At 44.8% G+C, this 27,598-nt stretch overlaps 1 protein-coding gene and 1 long non-coding RNA gene across 2 annotated transcripts in view; both read right to left on the reverse strand.

Moving 5' to 3' along the window:
- Positions 1–237: 237 nt before the first annotated feature.
- On the reverse strand, positions 238–8,114 carry LOC143962035 (E3 ubiquitin/ISG15 ligase TRIM25-like). Its single transcript, XM_077471377.1, has one exon. It carries the CDS (start codon positions 8,002–8,004, stop codon positions 6,433–6,435), a length of 1,572 nt encoding a protein of 523 aa, XP_077327503.1. The 5' UTR covers positions 8,005–8,114; the 3' UTR covers positions 238–6,432.
- Positions 238–27,598, reverse strand: part of LOC143962037 (uncharacterized) — a 71,184-nt gene continuing 43,823 nt past the window's right edge. Inside the window, exon 2 of the long non-coding RNA XR_013270610.1 lies at positions 238–973. This is a non-coding gene — a long non-coding RNA (uncharacterized LOC143962037). The remainder of the gene's footprint in view (positions 974–27,598) is intronic.

A 27,598-nucleotide genomic window follows, 5' to 3' on the forward strand; every position in this document is an offset into this window, starting at 1 on the left:
CATCAGCCCATCCCCCACAGTTATTACCTTTTGTATGTCTTGACTCTCCCTTCTAGATTGTAAGCTCTAAAGGAGCAGGGCTCTCTGATTCCTCCTCTATTACACTCTAATTGTAATGTCTGCCTTCATAATGTCTGTCTTCATGTTGTAAAGCCCTGTATAAAATATAGGCTCTATATAAACCCAGTATAATAATATTATTATTAATAATAATAATAATAATAATAATAACAATGATTTCATAAAGAATCTTTATTTCACATTAACATTTCATTTCCTAATTCTCCCCCATCACCAGGACACATCTAGTGATTATAATACACCATCACATGATACATTATATTAGGATCCATTATAAAAGAGATCCCATAGAATTCTATTGGTGATCCATTCTATGGGGACACATTATATTGGGGACACATTCCAGTTCTAGTAATCATACATTATTATAGTGATATCATTATATTACTGATAAATCCCATTATTTCTTTCATTAGTAAATCTCGGGATCATTTCTTCTTATATTTCCTCTGAGATTTTTCCATCAATTTTCATCTGTTTCTATTTGTAGATCTATTATTCATTTCTATTTCTTCACACAATAAAATAATCAATAGAATAAACTTATTGGAAATGTATTAATAATAAGGAATGAGACCGTCTACACATTATAATCCTATAAATAGAGATAGATATGTTCTTAAAAGGCCAGTACACCTCTATCTGTACTTTCCACATTGGGTCCCTCGGTAGCCATTTACCTACTATGACATCACAGCTCAGACACAGACAATAAGTCATATTACACTCTGTGCTCTCTCTCAGCTCCGGCACTCTATACAATTCTTCACCGTCCCATCTCACTATACACAGTGCTCACATACTGGGAGGAGCCATTAGAACCAATGCCCCGCCCCCTTCTGTAGGTGACCCAAGAGCCGTACACACCCACTTATACTTTCCTTTATTGTTCCTCCATCAAAGTCCTCACTAAGTCCCCAGTTTCCCGGGTATTGAGGGATCATGTGATCTTCTCCCAGCATGCAGTGTTCAGGCCTTAGCAGCCAATCACAGGACTTACATACTGTCACATGATGGAGGGGTGACCTCATCAATCCTGTGTAAGCTCCGACATAACCCACCATGTATCTTACATGGATGAGGACTCAGGGCTCTGACATGGATTGATGGGGGGTAGAAGTGGGCCGGGGGGCTGTGACTGCCCTAAGTGAGCAAATGACTAAGAGATTTATTAATGTAATTTGGAACCCTAAAGTAGCGTGACACATAAAGGGTCCCTAAGTAATATGACATACATGGAGCCCCCGGGCAGTGATAGGACAAGAAAAAAAGGCCAACATGTGCCCCCCATGAACTGTGAACTACTTCCCCACCATAGATTGCAGGTCCCGCCCATTTCTGTGCCCCCTCCTGATGAAGCCCCCAAGGTGGCCGTATCTTTTACAAAACCCTTAGCTTGGCCTCGTCCCCCAGACCTTTCATAATATTTGGGGCCCTTAGACAATGTTATATCATTCAGATTCCTGGCAATGTGACTTATTTGTGGGCCCCAGACAATGTCACCTACTATGGGGCCCCAGGCCATGTGACATGTGTGGCCCCTGGCTTTCCTCAGATACTTTCAGAAAGATAAAGTGACAGATAAAGTGACAGATGATAGATGACACTGCTGGGCACTGATAGATGGAACTGAGGAGCACTGATTAGCAGCACTGATGGGCACTAAGGGGACTGATGTGCCTCTAAAAGAAGCCGGTTATCAGCTTTCTTCTTTTCTTAATGCTGACAGCATGAGGGGAAATAAGCTGTTGCGGCTCCTGTTTACTTTCGTGATCAGTTGTCATTGGCTGACAGCTGATCACATGGTAACGGGCTCCCTGTGATTGGCCCTTTACCCGATCTGTGATCAGCCGAGTCTCATCACTAACCTGGTTTCAAAATATCAACCAAATTGTTCTCTTTGTTGCCCCCCAAGACCTCCTGCTCTCTAGTTCCTTTATCACCCCCTCCTATGGTTTCCTCCATGACTTCTCCAGAGCCTCTCCCATCCTCTGGAACTCAGTACCCCAATCTGTCTGACTATCTCCTACTCTGTCCACTTTCAGACGATCCCTGAAGACTCAGCTCTTCAGAGAGGCCTATCCTGCCCCACCTATCAACTGGACATTTATTTTCTCCATCAGCCCATCCCCCACAGTTATTACCTTTTGTATCTCTTGACCCTCCCTCTTAGATTGTAAGCTCTAATGATCAGGACCCTCTTATTCCTCCTGCATTACACTCTAATTGTAATGTCTGCCACTATGTTGTAAAGCGCTGCGTAAACTGTTGGCTCTGTATATACCCCAAATAATAATAATAATTTCACAATAACATTTCCTTTCCTAATTCCTTCCTATCACCAGGACACATCTAGTGATTATAATACAACATCACAATGATACATTATATTAGGATCCATTATAAAAGTCATCCCATAGATCAGCTGTCATTGGCTGACATCTGATCGCATGGTAAAGGGCTCGCTGTGATTGGCTCTTTACCTGATCTGTGATCAGCCGAATCCCAAGGGGGTGTTGGCAGTGTGAGAACGGGAAGATGTACATGGACTCCCTCTCTGCATTTTAAGACAGCGCTGTAGCCGTCTTTTGGCTATAGTGTGGGCACCAAGTGGTTAAATCTGCCCAGCAACAAATCCCCCGCCAAAAAAATGTAGAAAAAACACAAAATGCAAATCACGGTATAAAAACCTGTGGAAAGCGCATCAGAAAGGCTGAAAAGCACCCTGCATAGGTGTGAATGGAGCCTGAGGCCGCGTACACACGGGCGGACTGTCCGGCCAACTTAGTCCGCTGAAACACAGTTCAGCGGACAATCCGCTCGTGTGTGGGCTTCAGCGGACTGTTTCAGCGGACAGTCTGGCGAACCAAGTCTTTCGGAATTTCCGTAAGACAGTCCGTCCAAACTTGGTTTCAGCGGACAGTCCGCTCGTGAGTAGGCAAGTTGGACGGACTAAGTATGGCGCATGCTCAGAAAGGATTTACATGGCCGAAAGTTGCATTGCAGTGTATTGGACTTAGAATTTCTAGTCCCGTCGTACGTGCTGTACACGTCATCGCGCAAGTTTTCAGCGGACTGTTCGTTCGTCGTGTGTGGTCAAGTCCGTTCATTGAAAAGTACGACGGACAATCTGTCAGACTGTCTGACGAACTTAGTTGGGCGGACAATCCGGCCGTGTGTACGCGGCCTTAGGCTGGGATGAGACTTGTGGGATGCGGGAACCAGTGAGATTCCTGTGCGGGTTCCCTCATCACACCTCAATCACCGGACGGTCACACTGACATCTGAGAACCGCTGCGGGGGGGTCAATGGAAAGTTAATGACACCCCCAGATCGATTCGCAGATCGCAGTGCAAACACTGAAATGGTGCAGGAATCGGATTGTATAGATGTGACACCCAATGTGATCCGATTCCAGTGAGGACCAAAAAAAAGGGTCCGGCACCATTCTGGTGTGAATGCGATTTCAGTCACACAGTTTGTACGGCTGAATTCACATCACACAGACATGACATGTGATCTGCACAGCAATGTGATCCCAGCCTTAGAGAGATTTCCTCTCACTTCCTGTCCTGGTGACACCAATATAAGGAGGGAGAGAAATCTGTACATGGACACTGACATATAAACATCTGACAGGGGCTCTAATCCTTCCCCTTCCTTATTATACTAAACATATCATTCTTATTTCAGTCTGTGTTCCTGTTGGAGAGTTCCCCTCATTTCCTGTCTAGATAAATGTTGTCACCGGGACAGGAAGTGAGGGGAAATCTCTGTAATGGAGCCCCGGATAGAAGAAAAACACCTGACAGGGGATCTAATCCTGACCAACTCTGCCTAAAAAACAGTCTGGGCTCTCTGATCACATTTCTTCTTCCAGTAATAAATCTCTAGATGACGTCTTCATAGATTTCCTATCAGATTGTTCCATTTATTTCCATCTCTTTGTAGTATAGATTGTATGGTGAAGGAGGGGGAGGGGCAGAGAGAAGTGACCTCATCTTATCCCATCACAGTGACCCCACCCCCTCTCTCATAGTCCCGACTGTCCCGAATTTCGCGGGACATTCCTGCCATTAGGACATTTGTCCCGAATTAATTTTGTCCCGGGAAATGTCCAGCGAAATTCGGTTCGTAACAGGAAATTGAATTTCCCGTTTTTTTGCCGCTGCCCGCTAGAGGTCGGCGGCCTACGGAGACAATGTCTCCGCCGGCCGCCATTTTTAAGAAGACCAGAAGTTGGTCTACACCTGTGGCGCCGCCCACCCCCGCTGCTAGTGTGTGTTTGTGTCAGTGAAGGGCGGTGGGCGGCGCCACAGTTATGTCTGTGCGCGGCAACGGCGGCCAGTCAGAAGTCTGTCAATGTGGATGTTGGGGCGGGGGCCAGTCGGATGTCGGGGGCCAGTGACAGTCATGGTATGTGGCCAGTCTGAGAATGTGGGGGGCCAGTCTGTGAATGTGGGGGCCAGTGACAGTCATGGTATGTGGCCAGTCTGAGAATGTGGGGGCCAGTCTCTGAATGTGGGAGGCCAGACTCTGAATGTATGGGCTAGTCTGTGAATGTGGGGGCCAGTGGTATGTCGGGGGCCAGTCTGTGGATGTGGGGGGCCAGTCTGTGGATGTCGGGCGCCAGTTGTATGTCGGGGCCAGTCTGGAGATGTGGATGTCGGGGCGGGGGCCAGTTGGATGTCGGGGGCCAGTCGGATGTTGGGGGCCAGTGACAGTCATGGTATGTGGCCAGTCTGTGAATGTGGGGTCCAGTCTGTGAATGTGGGGGCCAGTGGTATGTCGGGGGCCAGTCTGTGGATGTGGGGACCAGTTTGTGGATGTCGGGGCCAGTCTATGGATGTTGGAGGGCCAGTGGTATGCCGGGGGTCAGTCTGGAGATGTGGATGTTGGAGCGGGGGCCAGTCGGATGTCGGGGCCAGTCGGATGTCGGGGGCCAGTGACAGTCATGGTATGTGGTCAGTCTGTGAATGTGGGGGTCCAGTCTGTGAATGTGGGGGTCCAGTCTGTGGATGTGGGGGGCCAGTCTGTGGATGTGGGGGGCCAGTTGTATGTCGGGGGCCAGTCTGTGGATGTTGGGGGGCCAGTGGTATGTGGGGGCGGTCTGTGGAGTATGTGGGGGGCGGTCTGTGCAGGATGTGGGGGGGGCGGTCTGTGCAGGATGTGGGGGGGCGGTCTGTGCAGGATGTGGGGGGGGCGATCTGTGCAGGATGTGGGGGGGGCGGTCTGTGCAGGATGTGGGGGGCGGTCTGTGCAGGATGTGGGGGGGGGGGCGGTCTGTGGATGTCAGAGGGACACCAGATGTAAGGAGGGGCTCCGCTGATGGACACAGATGTGAGGAAGGTACCTCTGATGGGGCACCTGATGTAAGGACAGACTCCGCTTGGGACACCTGATGGCATCTGGTGGCAGGCAACTTGTGACGCGCTCATGGCTACCACTGATTCTGCATTATGGTGAGTGGAATGATTTCATTTCATATTACAATGTAATAATAGAAATAATGCGCTTCAATCATCCTGACACCATAACAATCATGGCGCTGGGATGATTGAAGTGCCAACACCAGGTATTTGGAGTATCTTTATCTGCTGATTGTCAAACTCTGGAAAACACATATTGCTATTGTGGTGTAGGATCGGGGGGCTGCTCTCCCTCCTTTCCCTCCCCCCCTCTCTCCATCCCCCTCCTTTCCCTCTCCATCCCGCATTCATCTCAGACTCTAACCACACCCCTTTGGGCCACGCCCCGTGTAAGCCACGCCCACTATTTTACGTAAACCATGCCCATCTTTCGCATTTTTACCTTTTCCTGTGCCACACCTATAAATGCACGCCCTGCCCCCTAATTATACCACGACTCCGCCCACTGCCAAAAAAGTGTCCCGAATTTTTATTTACAATGTTGGCAACTATGCCCTCTATGTCTGATCATGTCTACTCCTCCCCCAACACAAGAGGGACCCCATGTGGGGGAGGGGCAGAGAGGGGAGGAGATGGCTGATGTCAAATACAGTGACAAAACACAGAAATTATTATGTCAGATTGTCATGGGAGAGATAGATAGATAGATAGATAGATAGATAGATAGATAGATAGATAGATAGATAGATAGATAGATAGATAGATAGATAGATAGATAGATTTCCCACTGACCAATAGGAACATGTTATTATTACTCAAATGATTGGACAGATATTCTACCCAATCACAGCGATCAGTAAGAAATCTCACATTTATTTATAGTAGAAAACCCTGCAGGAAGCCCCGCCCACTGCTATATACTATTGGATGAATATTAAATGAATTTCCTTCATCTGACATCACCAGACTGTGGGCGGAGTTCTCACATCTCCCGCCTCCCGCCACATATCTTTATACAACCTCCATATACACCTATCCCAGCATGGAGGGGCTCAGTGAAGGTGGTGGTGAAGGTGTGGAGGTGTCGGATCGGGTCACACAGATCATAAAAGGAGATCCGCCCGGCCTCATAATCCAGATATATCCTGACTCTGTTACTGGAGGGATTGGTGGGGAAGAGGATCTCTTTACTGTCATGTATCACCGAATACTCATCACCAGTCCTGTCCAATCCCCAGGACTTCTTATTATCTCCAATCCATGACTCCTCCCCTCTCCTCTCTATACTGGGGTAACACATCCCGACTCTCCAGCTCTCTGACCCCCCGACATCCACTTCCCAGTAATGTCTCCCTGAGGAGAAACTCCGACTGCTCAACACCTGATAACAATAATCCTGGAATCTCTCTGGTGTTTCTGGGTGATTCTGGTTTCTATGTGACTCGGATACAGTTTTCCTGTCATGTGATATCTGTAGATAATTATAAGCTGTGTTTCCATCCAGTAATATGTCTGCAGCTCCCTGTATATAGAAGTATACATTTACCTCTGTTATTATATCAGATAAACCTGTATGTAAGACCCCCGCCACATCCAGACCCCCTCCATCATGGAGGAGCTCCTCATGTCTCTCTCTGTCCTCATTATCTCCATCCTCAGTATCACACAAGTCACCTGTGTCTGATTCCTGTAAGACAGTCAGTGGATCCGTCACGTTACACAGCTCCTCAATGTGACGCAACTTCCTGGACAGCTCCTCCTTCTTTATTTCCAGATCCCGGATGGAGATGGAGATCCGCTCTGCCCTCCCGGAGATGTCCCTCAGGGCTCTCTTCTCCAGGTCTTCCAGACGTCTCCTGAGATCTCTAAACAGGGCAGTGACCCTCTCGGTGTCACCGGCTGCTTCTTCTTCTACTTTCCTCCGGTGTTCCTGCAGACTCTGGACTCTTTCCTCCGTCTCCTCTCTCTTTGTCAGAAGTTTCTGCAGAACATTCCTCAGTGTCTTCTTCTTCTTCTCAGAAGCCTTATCCAGCATCTCCATTTGGTGTCCCCGATGTTCTCCAGTAACACAAAACTTACATACACAGGTCTCATCCTCAGTGCAGTAATACTCCAGGATCTTCTTATGGACGGAGCATTTCCTGCTCTCCATGGACAAGGTGGGGTCACATAAGACGTGTTCTGGGGACTTTTTGTGGACTCTCAGGTGTTTATCACACAGAGAAACCTCACAGTGCAGACAGGATCTAACAGCAGGTACAGGAGAGTCCACACAGTAAGTACAGAAGACCCCGGACTCCTCTTGATCTGGCTGAGTAGACAGGAAAGTCTCTGCTATGTTACGTAGTTTCATGTTCTTCTGCAGTGCAGGCCGATCCGGAAACTTCTCTCTACATTCAGGACAGGAATATCCTCCAGACCCCTCCTGTGTATCCAGCACACCATCAATACAGACCCGGCAGAAGTTGTGACCACATCTCAGGGTTACAGGATCGGTATAAATGTTCAGACAGACGGAACATTCCAACTCAGCTCTCAGATCACCAGACGCCATCGCTGACAGCAGAAGAGAAACGAAACTGAAAGTCTCTGACACCGGAGAGGAATGTGGATGGGGGAGGGGTGACGTCCTCCTACACAGGGTGAGGCTGGATGAATATTATAGGACACGGAGATCAGAGTACAGAAGGGAGGAGATTCGTTTTGCAGTAGTAATGAGAATTATACCTCCCGACATTAGAAGAGAGAAAGAGGGAAAGACGGATGTGGGGAAGACATGCGGAGCACTAAGTGCAATGACATGAAAAGTGGAGATGACTACATCATGATGAAAAGGAAATTGGTTATATAACCATCTGAAGATTTACCCCCCTTCATGGCCAGGCCATTTTTTGCGATACGACAATGCGTTACTTTAACTGACAATTGGGTCGTCATGTAACACTGTACATAAATTCAATATATAGCAATTTTCCCACAAAGCTTCTTCTGGTGGTATTTGATCATCACTGCATTTTTAGCGCTATAAAATAAAAAAATATATATTTTTTTTAAATGTTTTTTTTTAATGTATTTTTTTAGTTTTTGTTATAAAACATATCCAATAAAACATTTTAAAAATCTAATTTCTTCATCAATTTAGTCTAATATCTATTCTGCTACATGTTTTTGGTAAAACAAATCCCAATAAGTGTGTATTGATTGGTTTGCAGAAACGCTAAAGCGTCTACAAACTATGGGATAGATCAGGGGTAGGCAACCCCCTGCATGGGTGCCGGTGTCCTGTTGAATAATGCCTCTCATAGAAAAATGCATCCTATGCACTGCGCATGCGCAGTACATCACGTCACTTTAGCTGATATCCTGATTAGCTGGTGTGACGTATAGACTGGGCATGCTCAGTTCGTCAGCTGTGAGGAGAGAGAATCTAAATGTAAGATTCTGCCTCACTCTCCGCGCATGCGCGCAACGTCGTAGGGTCCGAAAACACTTGTTATTACACGGATTGTGGGGTGATCTTATAGCTTTCTTTTCTGGATGTGGACGGTGGTTGTTTCTGGATGTGGAAGGTGGTTGTTTCTGGATGTGGACGGTGGTTGTTTCTGGATGTGGACGGTGGTTGTTTCTGGATGAGGACGGTGGTTGTTTCTGGATGTGGACGGTGGTTGTTTCTGGATGTGGACGGTGGTTGTTTCTGGATGTGGACGGTGGTTGTTTCTGGATGTGGACGGTGGTTGTTTCTGGATGTGGACGGTGGTTGTTTCTGGATGTGGACGGTGGTTGTTTCTGGATGTGGACGGTGGTTGTTTCTGGATGTGGATGGTGGTTGTTTCTGGATGTGGACGGTGGTTGTTTCTGGATGAGGACGGTGGTTGTTTCTGGATGTGGACGGTGGTTGTTTCTGGATGAGGACGGTGGTTGTTTCTGGATGTGGACGGTGGTTGTTTCTGGATGTGGACGGTGGTTGTTTCTGGATGTGGACGGTGGTTGTTTCTGGATGTGGACGGTGGTTGTTTCTGGATGAGGACGGTGATTGTTTCTGGATGTGGACGGTGGTTGTTTCTGGATGAGGACGGTGGTTGTTTCTGGATGTGGACGGTGGTTGTTTCTGGATGTGGACGGTGGTTGTTTCTGGATGAGGACGGTGGTTGTTTCTGGATGTGGACGGTGGTTGTTTCTGGATGTATTTGGTCTTTTCTTAGATGGTGGAAGTTGCACATTGTCGTGAGTACAGTACATTTATACAACACTGTAAAGGAACACTCCGCTGGGGGGACATCTACAGGGGGAAATCTGATTTATGGAAGGGATCCGCTGGGGGACATTTGATTTATGGAGGAACTCCGCTGGGGGAAATTTGATTTATGGAGGGGGTCTGCTGGGGGCATCTGATTTATGGAGGGGCTCCGTTGATGAACATCTGATTTATGGAGGGGCTCTGCTGTGGGACATCTGATTTATGGAGGGGCTCCGCTGGGAGACATTTGATTTATGGAGGGGCTCTGCTGTGGGACATCTGATTTATGGAGGGGCTCCGCTGGGAGACATCTGATTTATGGAGGGGCTCCGCTGAGGGACAACTGATTTATGGAGGGGCGCCACTGGGGGACATCTGATTTATGGAGGGAATCTGCTGGGGGACATCTGATTTATGGAGGGGCTCCCCTGAGGATACATCTGATTTATGGGGGGGGGGGAGCTCTGCTGGTGACATCTGATTTATGAAGAATACAAAACCAATTTTTTCCTCTAGTGGGACTTTAATTAGGCAGTAGTCTTCAAAGTTTGTAACAAAGTATGCATTTTATTGCCATAAAGAGGAAAATCACATAAATAACAATAGGAACTTAGGGATGCACAGTGATTATTAGAGGATGCACAAAAAACTACAGTGTTAATATACCAACATATTAGAGATATTATCACCAAAAATATCGATCCCAGCTAAATAATGGGACCAAGAAACGGCCCGACGCATTTCAAGGTTGTTAAGAGATCTAACCTCTTCTTCAGGGGCTGGTGATGTATTACATTCCCATCTATAAGCATTATAAGAAGACACAAGTAATGGTAAACAAACAGTATTTGCAAATAGTTGATCTTTTTCAAGCAATATTTGAATAAAGAAATGATCAAACAATTGTATGGTATATTCTAACCATGTAATGCTGTAAATCGCTGTTCAGAGGGCATCCAACATATTAGAAAGGTGTAATGGAGAAATGTCTGCCAGCCAGCATCAGATCTGTAACCCGATGAGAAGAACCCGGGGGGTACAAGTGGATTCGGCACTCGAGCTGCACACAAGAGGCGGATTCCACCCAAGAATGGTAATGTAGCCAAGTAGCTCTATGATCAAAAACAAAAAGATCAAACAACCAATCAGCGACATGGCATTCTCTTCAATTAGCTGAGTGTGAAACACTGAGCCAATGAGAGGAGTTTAAATATGTACATCTCTCCTATAGACAGGCAAAATCTCAATCATAAAGAAAAATCTCTCAAGTTGCTCAATGAGTATGATGTCCCTACTTAGGGTGTCCCTAATATCAACGCAAAATAACTGAAATTGAAAAGGAATTGGAACCAATATATAGGCAATTGACTTCTTTTAAGGACCATGTCCTATATGAGAAATATGATAAGGAACTTAATGAATCATTGGAACACTTTAATAAAGAAATTGTAATTAAAAAAAAGAAAAGAAGAAGGGGACAAGGCTGCCTTTCAGGAATCACGGGATTACAATTGGAGAAATCATAATACTATAAAAACCAGAAACCAAGGACATAGTTACATAGTTACATAGTTACATAGTTACATAGTTAGTCAGGTTGAAAAAAGACACAAGTCCATCCAGTTCAACCAAAAAATAAAAATAAAATATATATATATAATAAATATACCAGCCCATATACCCAATTCTATACCCACAGTTGATCAGAGGAAGGCAAAAAACCCTAGCAGAGCATAATCCAATTTGCTACAGCAGGGGAAAAAATTCCTTCCTGATCCCCCGAGAGGCAATCGGATTATCCCCGGATCAACTTTACCTATAAATTTTAGTACCCAGTTATATTACGTACACTTAGGAAATAATCCAGGCCTTTCTTAAAGCAATCTACTGATCTGGCCATAACCACCTCTGCAGGGAGTCTATTCCACATTTTCACAGCTCTTACTGTGAAGAAACCTTTCCGTATTTGGAGATGAAATCTCTTCTCCTCTAGACGTAAAGAGTGCCCCCTTGTCCTCATTGTTGACTGTAAAGTGAATAACTCGACACCAAATTCCCTATATGGACCCCTTATATATTTGTACATGTTTATCAAATCCCCCCTTAACCACTTGCCGACCGCCGCACGACGATGTACGTCGACAGAATGGCACGGGCAGGCATAAGGGCTTACATGTACGTCCTTGCCTGCCCGCGGGTCGGGGGCCCGATCGGGCCCCCGCCCGGTGCCTGCGGCGGTCGGTATTCGTTCGGGAGCGATCCCGGACGAGGGGACGGCCATTCATTCATGGCCACCCCCTCGCGATCGCTCCCGGCGAATGAAAATGTCCGGTGACATCACTTCCTCTCCTGTAATGTAAACACAGGAGAGGAAGTGATGTATTCTCTCCTCCGTGTCGGTAGTTTTCGTTCCGGCACCGAGGAGAGAGCATCGGTGAGTTGCACAAGCACTACACTACACAGTAGAACATGCCAGGCACACTCACACCCCCCCTTTACCCCCCGATCACCCCCCAATTACCCCTGCCCCCCCAGTCACAGTGACACCAATTGCTTTTTTTTTTTTTTGCATTGGTGTCATTTGTGACTGTAATAACTGTTAGGGCAGTTAGGGTTAGCCCCCTTTAGTTCTAATGTGCCCCCCTAACCCCCCCAATAAAGGTTTAACCCCGTGATCACCCCCCCTCGCCAGTGTCACTAAGGCTGGGTTCACATTGCAGCGGTTTATGAGAACGAATGTGATTCGCACCGCACTGCAGTGCAAATCACATCCGATCTCTGTGCGATTCGAGTTCAGCCATACAGATAGTATGGCTGAATTCGCGTCGCACCCGCCGCAAATTCGCACGGGACCCTTTTTTTGGCCCGCAGCAGAATCGGATCGCATGGGTGTTCACACCATGCGATCCGAGTTTGCAGATCGCACTGCGATATGCGAACTGATCTGGGGGTGTCATTAACATTTCACTGACACTCCCAGCAGTTCGCATAGGGCAGTGTGAACTGCCGCAGGGAGGCATGTGATGCGGGAACCCGCCGCGCATTCGTGGCGTTCCCACATCGCTCCAGTGTGAACCCAGCCTAATAAGCGATCGTTTTTCTGATCGCTGTATTAGTGTCACAGGTGACGCTAGTTAGGCAGGTAGGTATTTAGGTTCGCCGCAGCTTTTTATAGCGCCAGGGACCCCCATATACTACCGCATAAAGCCTCCTGATTGCCCCCTAGTTAACCCTTTCACCAGTGATCACCATATAACTGTTACAGGTGACGCTGGTTGGTTAGTTATTTTTTTTATAGTTTCAGGGCACCCGCCATTTATTACCTAGTCTCACTAGTGTACCCCTAAATTTAGGGGTGTCTACTTTCCAAAATGGGGTCATTTGGGGGGGGGTTTGTGCCATCTTGACATTTTATGGCCTTCAAAACTGTAACGCCCTTAGAAAGCCTGAAGGCGGTGCTTGGTTTTCGGGGCCCCGTACGCGGCTAGGCTCCCAAAAAGTCCCACATATGGGGTATCCCCGTACTCAGGAAAAGCAGCAGAATTTATTTTGGGGTGTCATTTCACATATGCCCATGGCATGCGTGAGCAATATATCATTTAGTGACAACTTTGTGAAAAAAAAAAAGTTTGTAATTTTCCCGCAACTTGTGGCAAAATATAAAATATTCCATGGACTCAACATGCCTCTCAGCAAATAGCTTGGGGTGTCTACTTTCTAAAATGGGGTCATTTGTGGGGGTTTTGTGCCATCTTGGCATTTTATGGCCTTCAAAACTGTAATAGGTAGTGAGGAGTGAAGTCAAATATTTACGCCCTTAGAAAACCTGAAGGCGGTGCTTGGTTTTAGGGGCCCCGTACGTGGCTAGGCTCCCAAAAAGTCCCACATATGTGGTATCCCCGTACTCAGGAGAAGCAGCAGAATTTATTTTGGGGTGTCATTTCACATATGCCCATGGCATGCGTGAGCAATATATCATTTAGTGACAACTTTGTGAAAAAAAAAAAAAAAAAATTAAAGTTTGTAATTTTCCCGCAACTTGTGGCAAAATATAATATATTCCATGGACTCAAAATGCCTCTCAGCAAATAGCTTGGGGTGTCTACTTTCTAAAATGGGGTCATTTGTGGGGGTTTTGTGCCATCTTGGCATTTTATGGCCTTCAAAACTGTAATAGGTAGTGAGAAGTGAAATCAAAAATTTACGCCCTTAGAAAGCCTGAAGGCGGTGCTTGGTTTTCGGGGCCCCGTACGCGGCTAGGCTCCCAAAAAGTCCCACATATGTGGTATCCCCGTACTCAGGAGAAGCAGCAGAATTTATTTTGGGGTGTCATTTCACATATGCCCATAGCATGTGTGAGCAATATATCATTTAGTGACAACTTTGTGTAAAAAAAAAAAAAAAAATTATTTTTTGTCATTATTCAATCGCTTGAGGCAAAAAAATAAAATATTCAATGGGCTCAACATGCCACTTATCAATTTCCTTAGGGTGTCTACTTTCCAAAATGGGGTCATTTGGGGGGGGGTTTGTACTGCCCTGCCATTTTAGCACCTCAAGAAATGAGATAGGCAGTCGTAAACTAAAAGCTGCGTAAATTCCAGAAAACGTACCTTAGTTTGTAGATGTGACAACTTTTGCGCAAACCAATAAATATACAATTATTGACTTTTTTTTTACCAAAGACATGTGGCTGAATACATTTTGGCCTAAATGTATGACTAAAATTGAGTTTATTGGATTTTTCTAATAACAAAAAGTAGAAAATATCATTTTTTTTCAAAATTTGCGGTCTTTTTACGTTTATATCGCAAAAAATAAAAATCGCAGAGGCAATCAAATACCATCAAAAGAAAGCTCTATTTGTGGGAAGAAAAGGACGCAAATTTTGTTTGGGTACAACATTGCATGACCGCGCAATTACCAGTTAAAGCAGCGCAGTGCGAAATTGTAAAAAGACCTCTGGTCATTTACCAGCAAAATGGTCCGGTCTGAAGGTGGTAAATCTCCTCTTATCAAGAGAGAATAAATTCAGTTCCTCTAATCTTTCCTCATAGCTGAGCTCCTCCATGCCTCTTATCAGTTTGGTTGCCCTTCTCTGCACTTTCTCCAGTTCCCCGATATCCTTTTTGAGAACTGGAGCCCAAAACTGAATGTCATATTCCAGATGAGGTCTTACTAATGATTTGAACAGGGGCAAAATTATGTCTCTCTCTCTGGAGTCCATACCTCTCTTATACAAGAAAGGACTTTGCTCACTTTGGAAACCGCAGCTTGGCATTGCATGCTATTATTGAGCTTATGATCTACCAAAACCCCCAGATCCTTCTCCACTATGGATCCCCCCAGTTGTACTCCCCCTAGCGTGTATGATGCATATTCTTAGCCCCCAAGTGCATAACTTTACATTTCTCAACATTAAACCTCATCTGCCACATAGTCGCCCAATTAGACAGAGCATTGAGGACGGCTTGTAAATTGGAGACATCCTGTAAGGATGTTATTGCACTGCATAGCTTGGTATCATCTGCAAAGACGGAAATGTTACTCGCGATCCCAGACCCAATATCATTTATAAAGGTATTAAAAAGTAAGGGTCCCAGCACTGAACCTTGGGGTACACCACTCATAACCTTAGACCATTCAGAGTAAGAATCATTAACCACTACCCTCTGAATTCTGTCATTAAGCCAGTTTTCTATCCATCTACAAACTGATGTTTCCAAACCTGTAGCCTTTACCTTACACATGAGCCGTGTGTGGGGAACTGTATCGAACGCTTTTGCAAAATCCAAATATATCACGTCCACCGCCACCCCTCTGTCCAAGGTTTTACTTACCACCTCATAAAAAGAAATCAGGTTTGTCTGACAACTCCTGTCTTTCATGAATCCATGCTGTCTGTTGCTCAAAATATTTTTTTCCAGCAAGAACTCGTCTATGTGGTCTTTTATTAATCCCTCCAGTATCTTCCCAACTATAGAAGTTAAACTAACGGGTCTATAATTACTTGGTAAAGACTTTGTTCCCTTTTTAAATATAGGCACCACATTGGCCCTGCACCAATCCAGTGGTACTATTCCTGTCATTAATGAGTCTCTAAAAATTAGATACAATGGCTTTGAAATTACAGAGCTCAATTCTTTTAGGATCCGTGGGTGGATGCCATCAGGTCCAGGTGCTTTATCCACCTTAATTCTGTCAAAATATTTCTGGACCATATCACTTTTGAGCCATTGTGGATTTGGGGCTGTGTCACTACCACCCCCATTACAGACATGCGCTCCCCCATGCTCCTTTGTATACACAGAGCTGAAGAAAGTATTTAATAAGTTAGCCTTCTCTTTGTCCCCAGTCACCCACTCCAGATTATTTTGCAAAGGGCCTACATGCTCAGACTTAACCTTTTTACTATTAATATATTTGAAGAATTTTTTGGGGTTTGTCCTACTATCTTTTGCAATCTGTCTTTCATTCTGAATTTTTGCATCCTTGATTTCCTTTTTACATATTCTGTTATATTCCTTGTAACATTTAAATGACACTAGCGTTCCTTTATATTTTTTGAAAGCTCTTTTTTTATAGTTTATAGCTTTTTTAACTTTGGCCGTTAGCCACATCGGCTTTATTTTTAACCTTTTAAACTTATTGCCCATGGGAATATGCTTTGCCGTGAGATCACAAACAAGCTTTTTGAAGAATTCCCATTTCTGTTCTGTGCCCATTGGTGCCAATATTCTCTCCCAGTCTAAGTCCTGGAGAGCAGCCCTCATCCTTGGAAAATTTGCTCTCTTGAAATTAAGTGTTTTTATCTTTCCCGTATGTGATTCTTGCTTACAGCTAACATCAAATAAAATCATGTTATGGTCACTGCTACCCAGATGTTCCTTTATCTGAACATTAGTAATACGTTCTGCATGGTTTGAGATTACCAGGTCCAACAGAGCATCATTCCTAGTTGGGGCCTCAATAAACTGTACCATAAAATTGTCCTGTAATAGGTTTACAAATCTTTGCCCTTTAACTGTCCCAGCAGTGCCATTACCCCAGTCAATTTCTGGGTAGTTGAAATCCCCCATTATTATCACTGTCCCAGCCCTTGCAGCCCTTTCTATCTGTGCAAGGAGCTGAGTCTCCACCTCCTCATTAACATTGGGTGGTCTATAACAAACTCCAATGATTAACTTTGAACTACGCACATCTGTATACAGTTCTACCCATAATGCCTCAGACTCATCACACTCTCCGCCCACCAGGACCACTTTCTCACTCGCTTTGAGATTATTTCTCACATACAGACAGACCCCTCCACCTTTCCTTTTTACTCTGTCTTTCCGAAAGAGTGCATAGCCAGGAATATTAATAGCCCAGTCATGTGAGGAATGAAGCCAAGTCTCAGCAATACCGATTACATCATAGCTCTCCTGATGCACCAGAGCTTCCAACTCGCCTATTTTGCTTGGCAGACTTCTGGCATTGGCGAACAAACATTTTAATGTATTAATATATTTTGACCGGTCACATACTATCCTCTTGGGTGTTCCAAGATTACACCTAGGACTCGCTACTATATTTACCTTGGGTTTATGTGCTTCGGTTACCCTACCACTAATGCCCCTAATATTACCCTCTGGAATATGCTCCACGCTGACTATCTCTATCTTTGAACCCACCCCCCCATCACCTAGTTTAAAAAACCCTCTAACTTTTTGGCCATCCTTAATCCCAGCTGATCTGCACCCTCCTCATTTAGGTGCAGTCCGTCCCTTCTATAGTACCGGTTATCGACTGAGAAGTCGTTCCAGTCCTCCAGGAACCCAAACCCCTCCTTACTACACCAGCTTTTGAGCCACTTGTTTACTTCCCTAATCTCCCTCTTCCTTTCTGGTGTGGCTCTATGTACTGGTAGTATTCCTGAGAATACTACCTTGGAGGTCCTTTTCCTCAACTTAGCTCCCAATTCCCTAAAATCCTTCTTTAGGACACTCCATCTGCCTCTGACTTTGTCATTGGTGCCAACGTGCACCATGACAGCTGGGTCTTCCCCAGCCCCTTCTAGTAATCTGTCCACCAGATCCGTGATGTGCCGAACCCGAGCGCCCGGCAGACAACATACAGTTCGGCACTTCAGGTTGTTGTTACAGATTGGCCTCTCTGTCCTCCTAAGAATTGAGTCCCCTACCACCAGAATCTGTCTTTCCTTTCCCTTCTCTCCCCCCCACTCTCACTGGAGGAGTTCTTCTCCTGGCAGCTAGGAGAATCCCTCAGCTCCAGTAGTGCTTGTCCCTGACTGGGATCACCAATGTCACTCAATGGAGTGTACTTATTGGGATGCTCCAGCCCTGGATCGGCCTCCCTTGCACTTGCCCCTCTACCCTTCCTGACTGTCACCCATCTACTCTCTGCTACTGCCTGCACCTCCTTGTCTCCACCCACCTCTATGCTGGCCCCTGCCGGCACCTGCCGTGTACATTCCTGGTTCTCATTTAGGGTGGAGGGGCCTCTCAGTGCTGAAAGTTGCTTCCCCAGATTCAGAACCTGGGCTTCCAGGGAAACAATGTGCTTACATTTTGCACAGCAGTATTCACCCTCGATCAGATGATCAAGGAACGCATACATGCCGCAAGATGTACACCGAGTCGCCTCTCCACACCCGCCAGTCATCGTACCTATTAATTTAATGAGGATTAGAGATTATACCCAGTCCAAATTACCTAACAACTAGCTTCCTGACGCTGATACTCAACAAGAGTACACAGGTACTCACAGATCAGCGTGCACCCAAAATGTACAAGCACTAACGATATACACACACACACACACACACACACACTACTCAGACAAACACTCGGGAAGTCTCACACTACACAGCTACTATGACCCGTTATAACCTCCTGTTTTCAACTCTGGTTTTTAACTCACCACTTTGACCAGTTCCACTAACTCTGGTTTTTAACTCACCACTTTGACCAGTTCCACTAACTCTGGTTTTTAACTCACCACTTTGACCAGTTCCACTAACTCTGGTTTTTAACTCACCACTTTGACCAGTTCCACTTAGACAGAGTTCTCACAGACTCAAGATGAGCAGGCTCAAATGAGTTCTACCCAAACTTATATAGACCTCAAGCACCTGTGCCCAATTAAACCCTCCCCTTAATTAGTAGGCTGAAGGAAGGAAAGGAAGGAAAAAAAAAAAAAACACTATTAAAAAAGTGACAGAAAAGGGTATAAAAAGCTACAAGGAAAAGCCCCAAAAGAACCTAAAAATGCAACCCAGCAGTCACCAGTAGTCAAAAAGCAATACTTATTGACATTGCACTCAAGGCTCCACTGTTCAGCTTGCAACCAGCAGTTTGGCATCATCACAAGAACGCTAAAAATGACAACTTGTTATCTGGAGCGTCCTCTCGATGGTCCCTCTTGTTAAGAGTTTTGAGTAGACAGAAGCCCTCATGGAAATCAAAGAGAAACTCCCAGGGTGGAGTTCACAGGAAAAAATCCCTAAAAAAAGGATTACCAATCCCTCCATTCCGCCTGGCTTTGCCAGCCCAGGCCTGGGGGTAGCAAAACAGGGGGTATAGTTCCCTCACATTTGACGACAAACGATGTCCCATTGGGGAATGAAGCGTTTGCCTCGGCTCCCGTTGTGGACAATTTTGTAGTGAAACCGATCGAAAATGCGACCTTATGAGAGGTATGAATCCTGATGGAGCATTCCCTCCTAATAAGGAGACTATCAATTTAAATGTGGTAAATCTCTCATCATACGAACTTAAAGAAGTTGAATTATCAGTTTTAAGTAGAGGGCTAAGTTTCTGTCCCAATCAGGACATAGACAGATTTGAAGCCACAAAAGATATACAGTTGTTTGGGCGCAAATTGATTCTAAAACAACTCTATTCTAGAGATATACCGAAACAATCTAGTTTTAAACCACTTGCGGCCTTGGACAATCTAATATCTCTCTTGTATGAGAATGAACCGCCCGATTTAATTGACCAAATTGATCTGGAACAATTATTGGGTCGGTTCGATCAATCAGATCTACCAAGCTTCTCTACTAAACCTTTTAAGAAAAAATGTGACAAGTTTCCAGCTTTGAACATCAATCCCAATGTCCTGGCCTTTGTCAGATTAACTTGTAACGACGTCCGTAAAATTTCTATCGCAGCCAAGGAACAATCGAATTTAAATCCTAGTGAACGTGGGCGGCACAGTGGTGTAGTGGTTAGCACTCTCACCTAGCAGTAAGAAGGTCGCTGGTTCAAAGCCCAACCATGACACTACCTGCCTGGAGTTTGCATGTTCTCCCTGTGCCTGTGTGGGTTTCCTCCGGGTACTCCGGTTTCCTCCCACAATCCAAAGACATGCAGGTAGGTTAATTGGCTTCTGGCTTCTGTCCAAAATTGGCCCTAGTATATGAATGGGGACCTTGGATTGTGGGCTCCTTGAGGATAGAGACCAATGTGGGTGTAGCAATGTACAGGGATAGGGACAATTGTAGACACTTACTTAGGTTGAACTGGATGGACTGGTGTCTTTATTCAACCTAACTAACTATGAAACTAACTATGAAACGTGAGGCCTTGAAGTCTCTAGCCACTAATCCCTCGATCACTATTAAATCTTCAGACAATGGAGGGAACATTGTCCTAATGGACAATGGTCAATATGAGGCAGTGTGTCGTAACATATTGTCTAATAGACAGTGGTACTGCAAGATCTCCTCAACCAAGATCGATAAATTCAATCGTAAATTCTATAAACTCATAGACGAGTCAAATATACTCACTCGATCTGAATATGACTATGTTAGGACTGCTTTACCACGCATTCCTACTTTCTACACGTTGCCCAAGCTACACAAGGACCTACTTCACCCCACTGGCAGACCAATTATCTCGGGCAATGGGTCGTTGACAGAGAAACTCAGTAAATTTGTCGACGGCCACTTGCGACCGTTTGTATTTAAATTACCCAGCCATACTCAGGATACTTTACATCTTTTACAGATGTTGGAGGATATTTATATTCCTCCAGGGTCATTATTGGTAGCCTTGGATGTTGAAGCCCTCTACAGTTCGATTCCGAACGATAGAGGGCTTTCATGTATTCGCCATGTGCTTCTGCAGGATGGCAAGTTGGGTGAGGAAAAAATTAGTTTCCTGATTGATGCCTTGGACTTCATTTTGAATTATAATCACTTCATGTTTCATGGGGACCATTTCCTCCAGGTACAGGGGGTTGCGATGGGGACATCTTGTGCCCCATTGTATGCCAACCTTTACCTGGGGGAATGGGAAAATATGCTTGCCACTTCCGAACCACTACATCCTTTCATGGAAAAGGTGATACTATGGCGTCATTATATCGATGACATTTTCCTGGTATGGGACGACATGTCTGACTCTCTTCGGGAGTTTGTTAACCAGTTGAACAACAATGAGTTCAATCTCACATTCACAATGGCATATGATGAAAAGAAGATTACATTTCTAGACTTAACCATTTATCGACATCCGGATGGATTTTTGACTAGTTCCCTATTCCGTAAACCAACAGCTTGTAACTCCATTCTACATGCCACCAGCTTTCACCCACAGCCCCTCATTCGGTCAATTCCATATAGTCAATACCTACGTGTCAGGAGGAACTGTACTGATGACAATGTCTTTCAAAAAGAGGCTGACGCATTGAGGGACAGACTCCTGGTACGTGGGTATTCTAAAAAATGCTTGAGGAAAGCATTCAAACGAGCTAAGGCCAAAACTAGACGGGAATTTATACATCATCCCAAACTGAAGCAAAATCTAACTAATCCAGTTAGAATTATAACTACATTATCCAACCAACATAAAAGTCTACAGAACATAGTACAAGAGTATTGGCATGTACTGAAAATGGATCCCACCATTGGTCCCTTTGTTTCGGATCAACCCTCTTTCACATTCAGACAGGCTAAATCGATTGGTGATAGTCTGGTGTCTAGTGAATATTTGGGTGGAGGGGGCAAACGTGACCCCTGTAAACGGATGGGAACCTTCAGATGTGGTGGGTGTCCATACTGCCAATTCATGAACATCAGTTCAAACATTAGACTTCCAAATGGTGAAAAATACAAACCTCGACACTACGTGAATTGTAAGACGATTGGTGTTATATACTTACTATTGTGTGACTGTTCGTGCTATTATGTAGGTAAGACGAATCAAGAATTCTGGAGACGGGCATACTGCCACAAGACTTACCTCTTGGGCGACATGTCACTGCGGTCCATGCGGGAACTTTTCCACATGTCTCGTTTCTGATCTTGGATGGCGTACATTCTGGGTTGCGTGGAGGCGATTGGAACAAAATCCTTCTGCAATGCGAGCAGATATGGATTTATCACCTCCAGGCAACCAAACCTCCTGGTCTCAATGATGCTGTCTCATTCCAACCCTTTTTCGAGGGGTTTACCTCGGGGGGGGGGGGGGGGGGTCGGAGTGGGACTGCATTGAGGCCAATATGTCTCAATATTATTAACCCAGTTGGTAGTAATTGGGGAATTGGAGTTTTTCACTCATAATGTCTAACATTTGGATTAACAACAACTAGCGGTACGTAAAAGTGATACCATTATAAGCTCTAACCGTGGCATTAATCATTTGGACTGTGTGACCTCAATTCCAAGTATTCCAATATTCTCTTTATTATCTTGGGAGGAGTTTCTGCATCTGTAATTTAATGCTATATATATATATCCATCTGGACTATGTATAGTTGAAAATTGCAGACCATATTATTAATTGGTGATTCCCATGGGAGATCTACGTTGTACTTTCCTGTGCTGTAATGACACCTGTTCTTTTCTCCATATTTTGTATGAATAATGCTCTCTATATTTATGCATTGTATATGTTTCTTAAATCTTATTTTGACTTCTCATGGATGCCCTTCCCTTCTTTTCATTATCTTGTCCAGTGGGTTCTGTGTATAGGTTCTTTCCCTGTGTGGTATGTCGCCCCTTAAGTATAGTGGAGGGGTCTCTGCCTTTTGGGATTCTTTTCTGACATCTCGATGAGTTCGGGAGAGTATGATTGTGGATCGGCATTCTTTGGGGCGGCACACTCGGCGCACGGGGGCCACAGGGTCATCTTTTTTTGTTATGGACCCTTGTGGCCGCCGTACTTCTGGCTGCCTGGGCTGGAGACTGTGTTGTCACATGTTGCCCTGGTGACCGGCACGCCGCGGGCGATCGACGCGGATGCCGGTCACCTCCCTCCCCATGACCACACCCCCCTTTGGGGGCGTATACCATGACGCCATTGCCATTTTTAGCGTCTGTCGTTGGGAAGGGGTTGGGGGCGGGCCTGCGCGCCGATGGGTCGGGGGGTGTTTCCCTTCCTCCTTCCCTTTTTACATATCTAACCTCCTTTGCTCCAGCTGTAGCTGATTCAGCGATCAGCTGTTGGGCTTAAATGCAGCACACACTTGTCCAGTCTCATGCTGTCATAAATATCAGACGGACAACGTGGCTGCTGATCTTCCCATAGAGGTACTTTGTATATAATTTTTCTCTTTTCCTAGAAAAAATTAAAAAAATAGTTTGCCCGCTTACTTGTTCACCAACTAAGGGAGTTATACCAGGTTACCTTTGTACACTGACCGTATGTACAAGGGCCATGATATGATTGCACAAACCCCTGCAATCTGTATTATTCATTGTGTGTATCATGGGTGAGGGGTTTATTTTGGACATTGTTCCTAATGCCTCTCTATCCTTTCTCTCCCTCTTATATACTTTTGTCTCTTAGACATCTCCTGAGACTGGCATCCTGTGTGCTCTCTAGGGGATGTGCTGTTCCTCTATATATCCATACTGTGGGGATGAATCGGCTGATCCAAGTGCCTTTTCTTGGGGATGAAATAGACGGGTATGAGACCAAGTTGTTCTACCTTTCTTTATGATTGAGATTTTGCCTGTCTATAGGAGTGATGTACATATTTAACCACTTCAGCCCCGGACCAATTGTCACCCTAAGGACCAGAGGTCTTTTTACAATTTCGCACTGCACTGCTTTAACTGGTAATTGCGCGGTCATGCAATGTTGTATCCAATCGAAATTTGCGTCCTTTTTTTTCCCACAAATAGAGCTTTCTTTTGATGGTATTTGATTGCCTCTGCGATTTTTACTTTTTGCGATATAAATGGAAAAAGACCGAAAATTTCGAGAAAAAAATATATTTTCTACTTTTTGTTATAAGAAAAATAGAATAAACTCAATTTTAGTCATACATTTAGGGCAAAATGTATTCAGCCACATGTCTTTAGTAAAAAAAAATGTCAATAAGCGTATATTTATTGGTTTTGCGCAAAAGTTATAGCGTCTACAAACTAAAGTACATTTTCTGGAATTTACACAGCTTTTAATTTATCACTGCCTATCTCATTTCTTGAGGTGCTAAAATGCCAGGGCAGTACAAACCCCCCCAAATGACCCCATTTTGGAAAGTAGACACCCCAAGGAATTTGCTGAGGGGCATGTTGAGCCCATTGAATATTTTTTTTTGTCCCAAGTGATTAAATAATGACACAAAAAAAAAAAAAGTTTACAAAAAGTTGTCACTAAATGATATATTGCTCACACATGCCATAGTTATATGTGGAATTGCACCCCAAAATATATTCTGCTGCTTCTCCTGAGTACGAGGATACCACATATGTGGGACTTTTTGGGAGTCTAGCTGCGTACGGCACCCCGAAAAACCAATCACCGCCTTCAGGATTTCTAAGGGTGCAAATTTTTGATTTTACTCCTCACTACCTATCACAGTTTCGAAGGCCATAAAATGCCAAAATAACACAAAACCCCCCCAAATGACCCCATTTTGGAAAGTAGACACCCCAAGCTATTTACTGAGAGGCATGTTGAGTCCATGAAATATTTTATATTTTGCCACAAGTTGCAGGAATATTACAATTTTTTTTTTTTTTTTTTGCACAAAGTTGTCACTAAATGATATATTGCTCACAAATGCTATGTGCATATGTGAAATGACACCCCAAAATACATTCTGCTGCTTCTCCTGAGTACGGGGATACCACATGTGTGGGACTTTTTGGGAGCCTAGCCACGTACGGGACCCCGAAAACCAAGCACTGCCTTCGGATTTAAATATAAAACACTACCAAAAAAAACTGTTAGCGATCGCAGGGATCAGGCCCGACTCTGCGATCGCTGCAGTTATGTGTTTAGTGTTTTGTAAGTGACAGTGATCGATCGATACTGCACTTGGGTGGGCTGAGCAGAGGGGCAAAACGCAGGTGCTAGCAGGTATCTGGGCTGATCCTGCTAACAATACGGTTTTTTGGAACCCTAAACTGCTGGGGACGCTAGTATAGATCTGATCAGATCAGATATTGATCTGTTCAGATTCTATACCACTACGGGAGGTGTATGCTTTGCACGTGGGTGTTAGCGGTACTGGCACTAACCTAGCGCTGCCTGGAGCGATGTAGACCCTGACCCTAAAACCTAATTGATATCACCCGCCGGCTGATCAGGGGGTTAAACCTTTATTGGGTAATAAATGGCGGGTGCCCTGATGCTATAAAAAACAAACTAACCAGAGTCACCCTTAACACTTATACGGTGATCACTGGTGAAAGGGTTAACTAGGGGCAATAAGGGGGTTCAAATTTTTATTAGGTAGTATATGGGGGTCCCTGGTGCTATATATAAACCTGACGGAGAACCTAAATAACTAACTGGCTAACCAGCGTCACCAGTGGCACTAATGCAGCGATCAGAAAAACGATTGCTTAGTGATACTGGCAAAAGGGGGTGAAAGGGTTAACTAGGGGCAATCAGGGGTTAAAACCATTATTGGGTAGTATATGGGGGTACCTAGCGCTATAAAAACCTGGCGGTGAACCTAAAAAAATAACTAGCTACTTAGCGGCACCAGTGACACTAATGCAGCGATCAGAAAAACAATCGCTTAGTGACACTGGCAAAAGGGGGTGAAAGGGTTAACTCTAAGGGCAATCAGGGGGTTAAACCTTTATTGGGGGGGTGGTAGGGGGCTACCCTGGACCTAACACTAACACTAACTGCCCTGACACTTTTTACTGTCACAACTGACACTGAATGCAGTGATCAGTAAATAAATGATCACTGCAATCAGTGACACTGTGACTGGGGGTGTTCTCCTCGTAGTCCGGTCAAAAAGACCGCCCCGAGGAGAATGACATCACTACCTCCTTCCTGTGTTTACTATACACAGGCGGGGGAAGCTTCTCATTCGCCAGGAGCGATTGAGAGGGGGGTGGCCAGAAACCAACGGCCGTCCCCTCATCCTGGATCACTCCTGAAGCAAAACGGACCGCCGCATCCAGCGGGAGGGGGTCCGACCGGACCCCACACCCGCTGGAAGGCAAGCACATACATGTACGTGCTTCTGCCTGCACATGCTATTCTGATGACGTACATTGGCATACAGCGGTCCTTAAGTGGTTAAGGTTTCAGATCATCAAACTAATTTAAATATTAGTCAAAGATAACACAAGTAAACACAACATGCAGTTTTTAAAGGAATCTTTTTATTATTAAGGAAAAACAAAATCCAAACCCACATGGCCCTGTGTGAAAAAGTGTTTTTAAAACATAACTTAACGCTGGTTTATCACACCTGAGTTCACTTTCTCTAGCCACACCCAGGCCTGATTACTGCCGCATCTGTTCACAGTCAAGAAATCACTTAAATAGGACCTGACTGACAAAGTGAAGTAGACCAAACGACCCTCAAAAGCTGCACATCATGCCGAGATCCAAAGAAATTCAGGAACAAATGAGAAAGAAGGTAATTGAGATCTATCAGTCTGGAAAAGGTTATAAAGCCATTTCTAAAGCTTCGGGACTCCAGAGAACCTCAGTGAGAGCCATTATCCACAAATGGGGAACACACGGAACAGTGGTGACCCTTCCCAGGATTGGGCGGCCAACCAAAATTACCTCAAGAGCTCAGCGACCACTCATCCAAGAGGTCACAAAATACCCCACAACAACATCCAAAGAACTGCAGGCCTCACTTGCCTCAGTTCAGGTCAGTGTTCATGACTCCACTATAAGAAAGAGACAAGAAAAAAATGCACACGACAAAAAACAAGATTGCCCATGGGACTTTAAAAGCGTACACCTCAAACGTGCCAAGTAAAATTTATAAATGATTTATTAACAAACATTTAAAAACAACATGTAATACAGAAAAAAAGAAAATATATTAAGCATCAACATATTGACTGCCAACAGTCTAGGACAACTGTGCTGGGTCTCGACGCGTTTCGTGAGAGGAGTCTCGCTTCTTCGGGAGAAGCACAGATAGATGCCAGGAGATCAAAAGCAGAAATAAATAAATGAACCAGTATAAAAATAATGAGGGTGGGGACACCAAACATTTACATATAATATCCAGTAATTTCCACTTACAATTGATGAAAAAAATCCTGGCCTACGGGCACCATATAGATGACTGGCTATAAAATGTACGGGAGATCGATGTATTCAGGTGGGTACACCACCCTTAATTTTAAAAACTTCAAAACAAAACATTGATAAAAATAGATAAATGCATAGAATGTCACCTATACCACTAATCTTTCCCCGGGAGCTGTGTGAGGGCGGGGGGATGGGAACCAATGAGAAGCAACAAGAGCCGGAGTCTTTTGTGTTGGAAAGAGGATTTGAGGAAAGGATTTGTACTGGGAAGAGTCATCTGGTTAATGGACAAAGATTTGCACAGGGAGAAGGGATTTTTAGGGGGGGATATTTGTGCTGGGAGTTGGGACTATGAGGGGTAGATTATTTGTACTGAGATGGGAGATTTGGATGTGGGACAAAGATTTGTGCTGGGATGGGGAATTTTG

Source organism: Lithobates pipiens, unplaced genomic scaffold (assembly GCF_037356315.1).
Source record: "Lithobates pipiens isolate NorthernLeopardFrog02 unplaced genomic scaffold, aLitPip1_a1.2 Scaffold_8, whole genome shotgun sequence".
Taxonomy (NCBI): Eukaryota; Metazoa; Chordata; class Amphibia; order Anura; family Ranidae; genus Lithobates; species Lithobates pipiens.

Bases quoted from the DNA above. Each gene is read 5' to 3' on its own strand.
- LOC143962035 (XM_077471377.1), bottom strand. From the start codon at position 8,004: ATGGCGTCTGGTGATCTGAGAGCTGAGTTGGAATGTTCCGTCTGTCTG.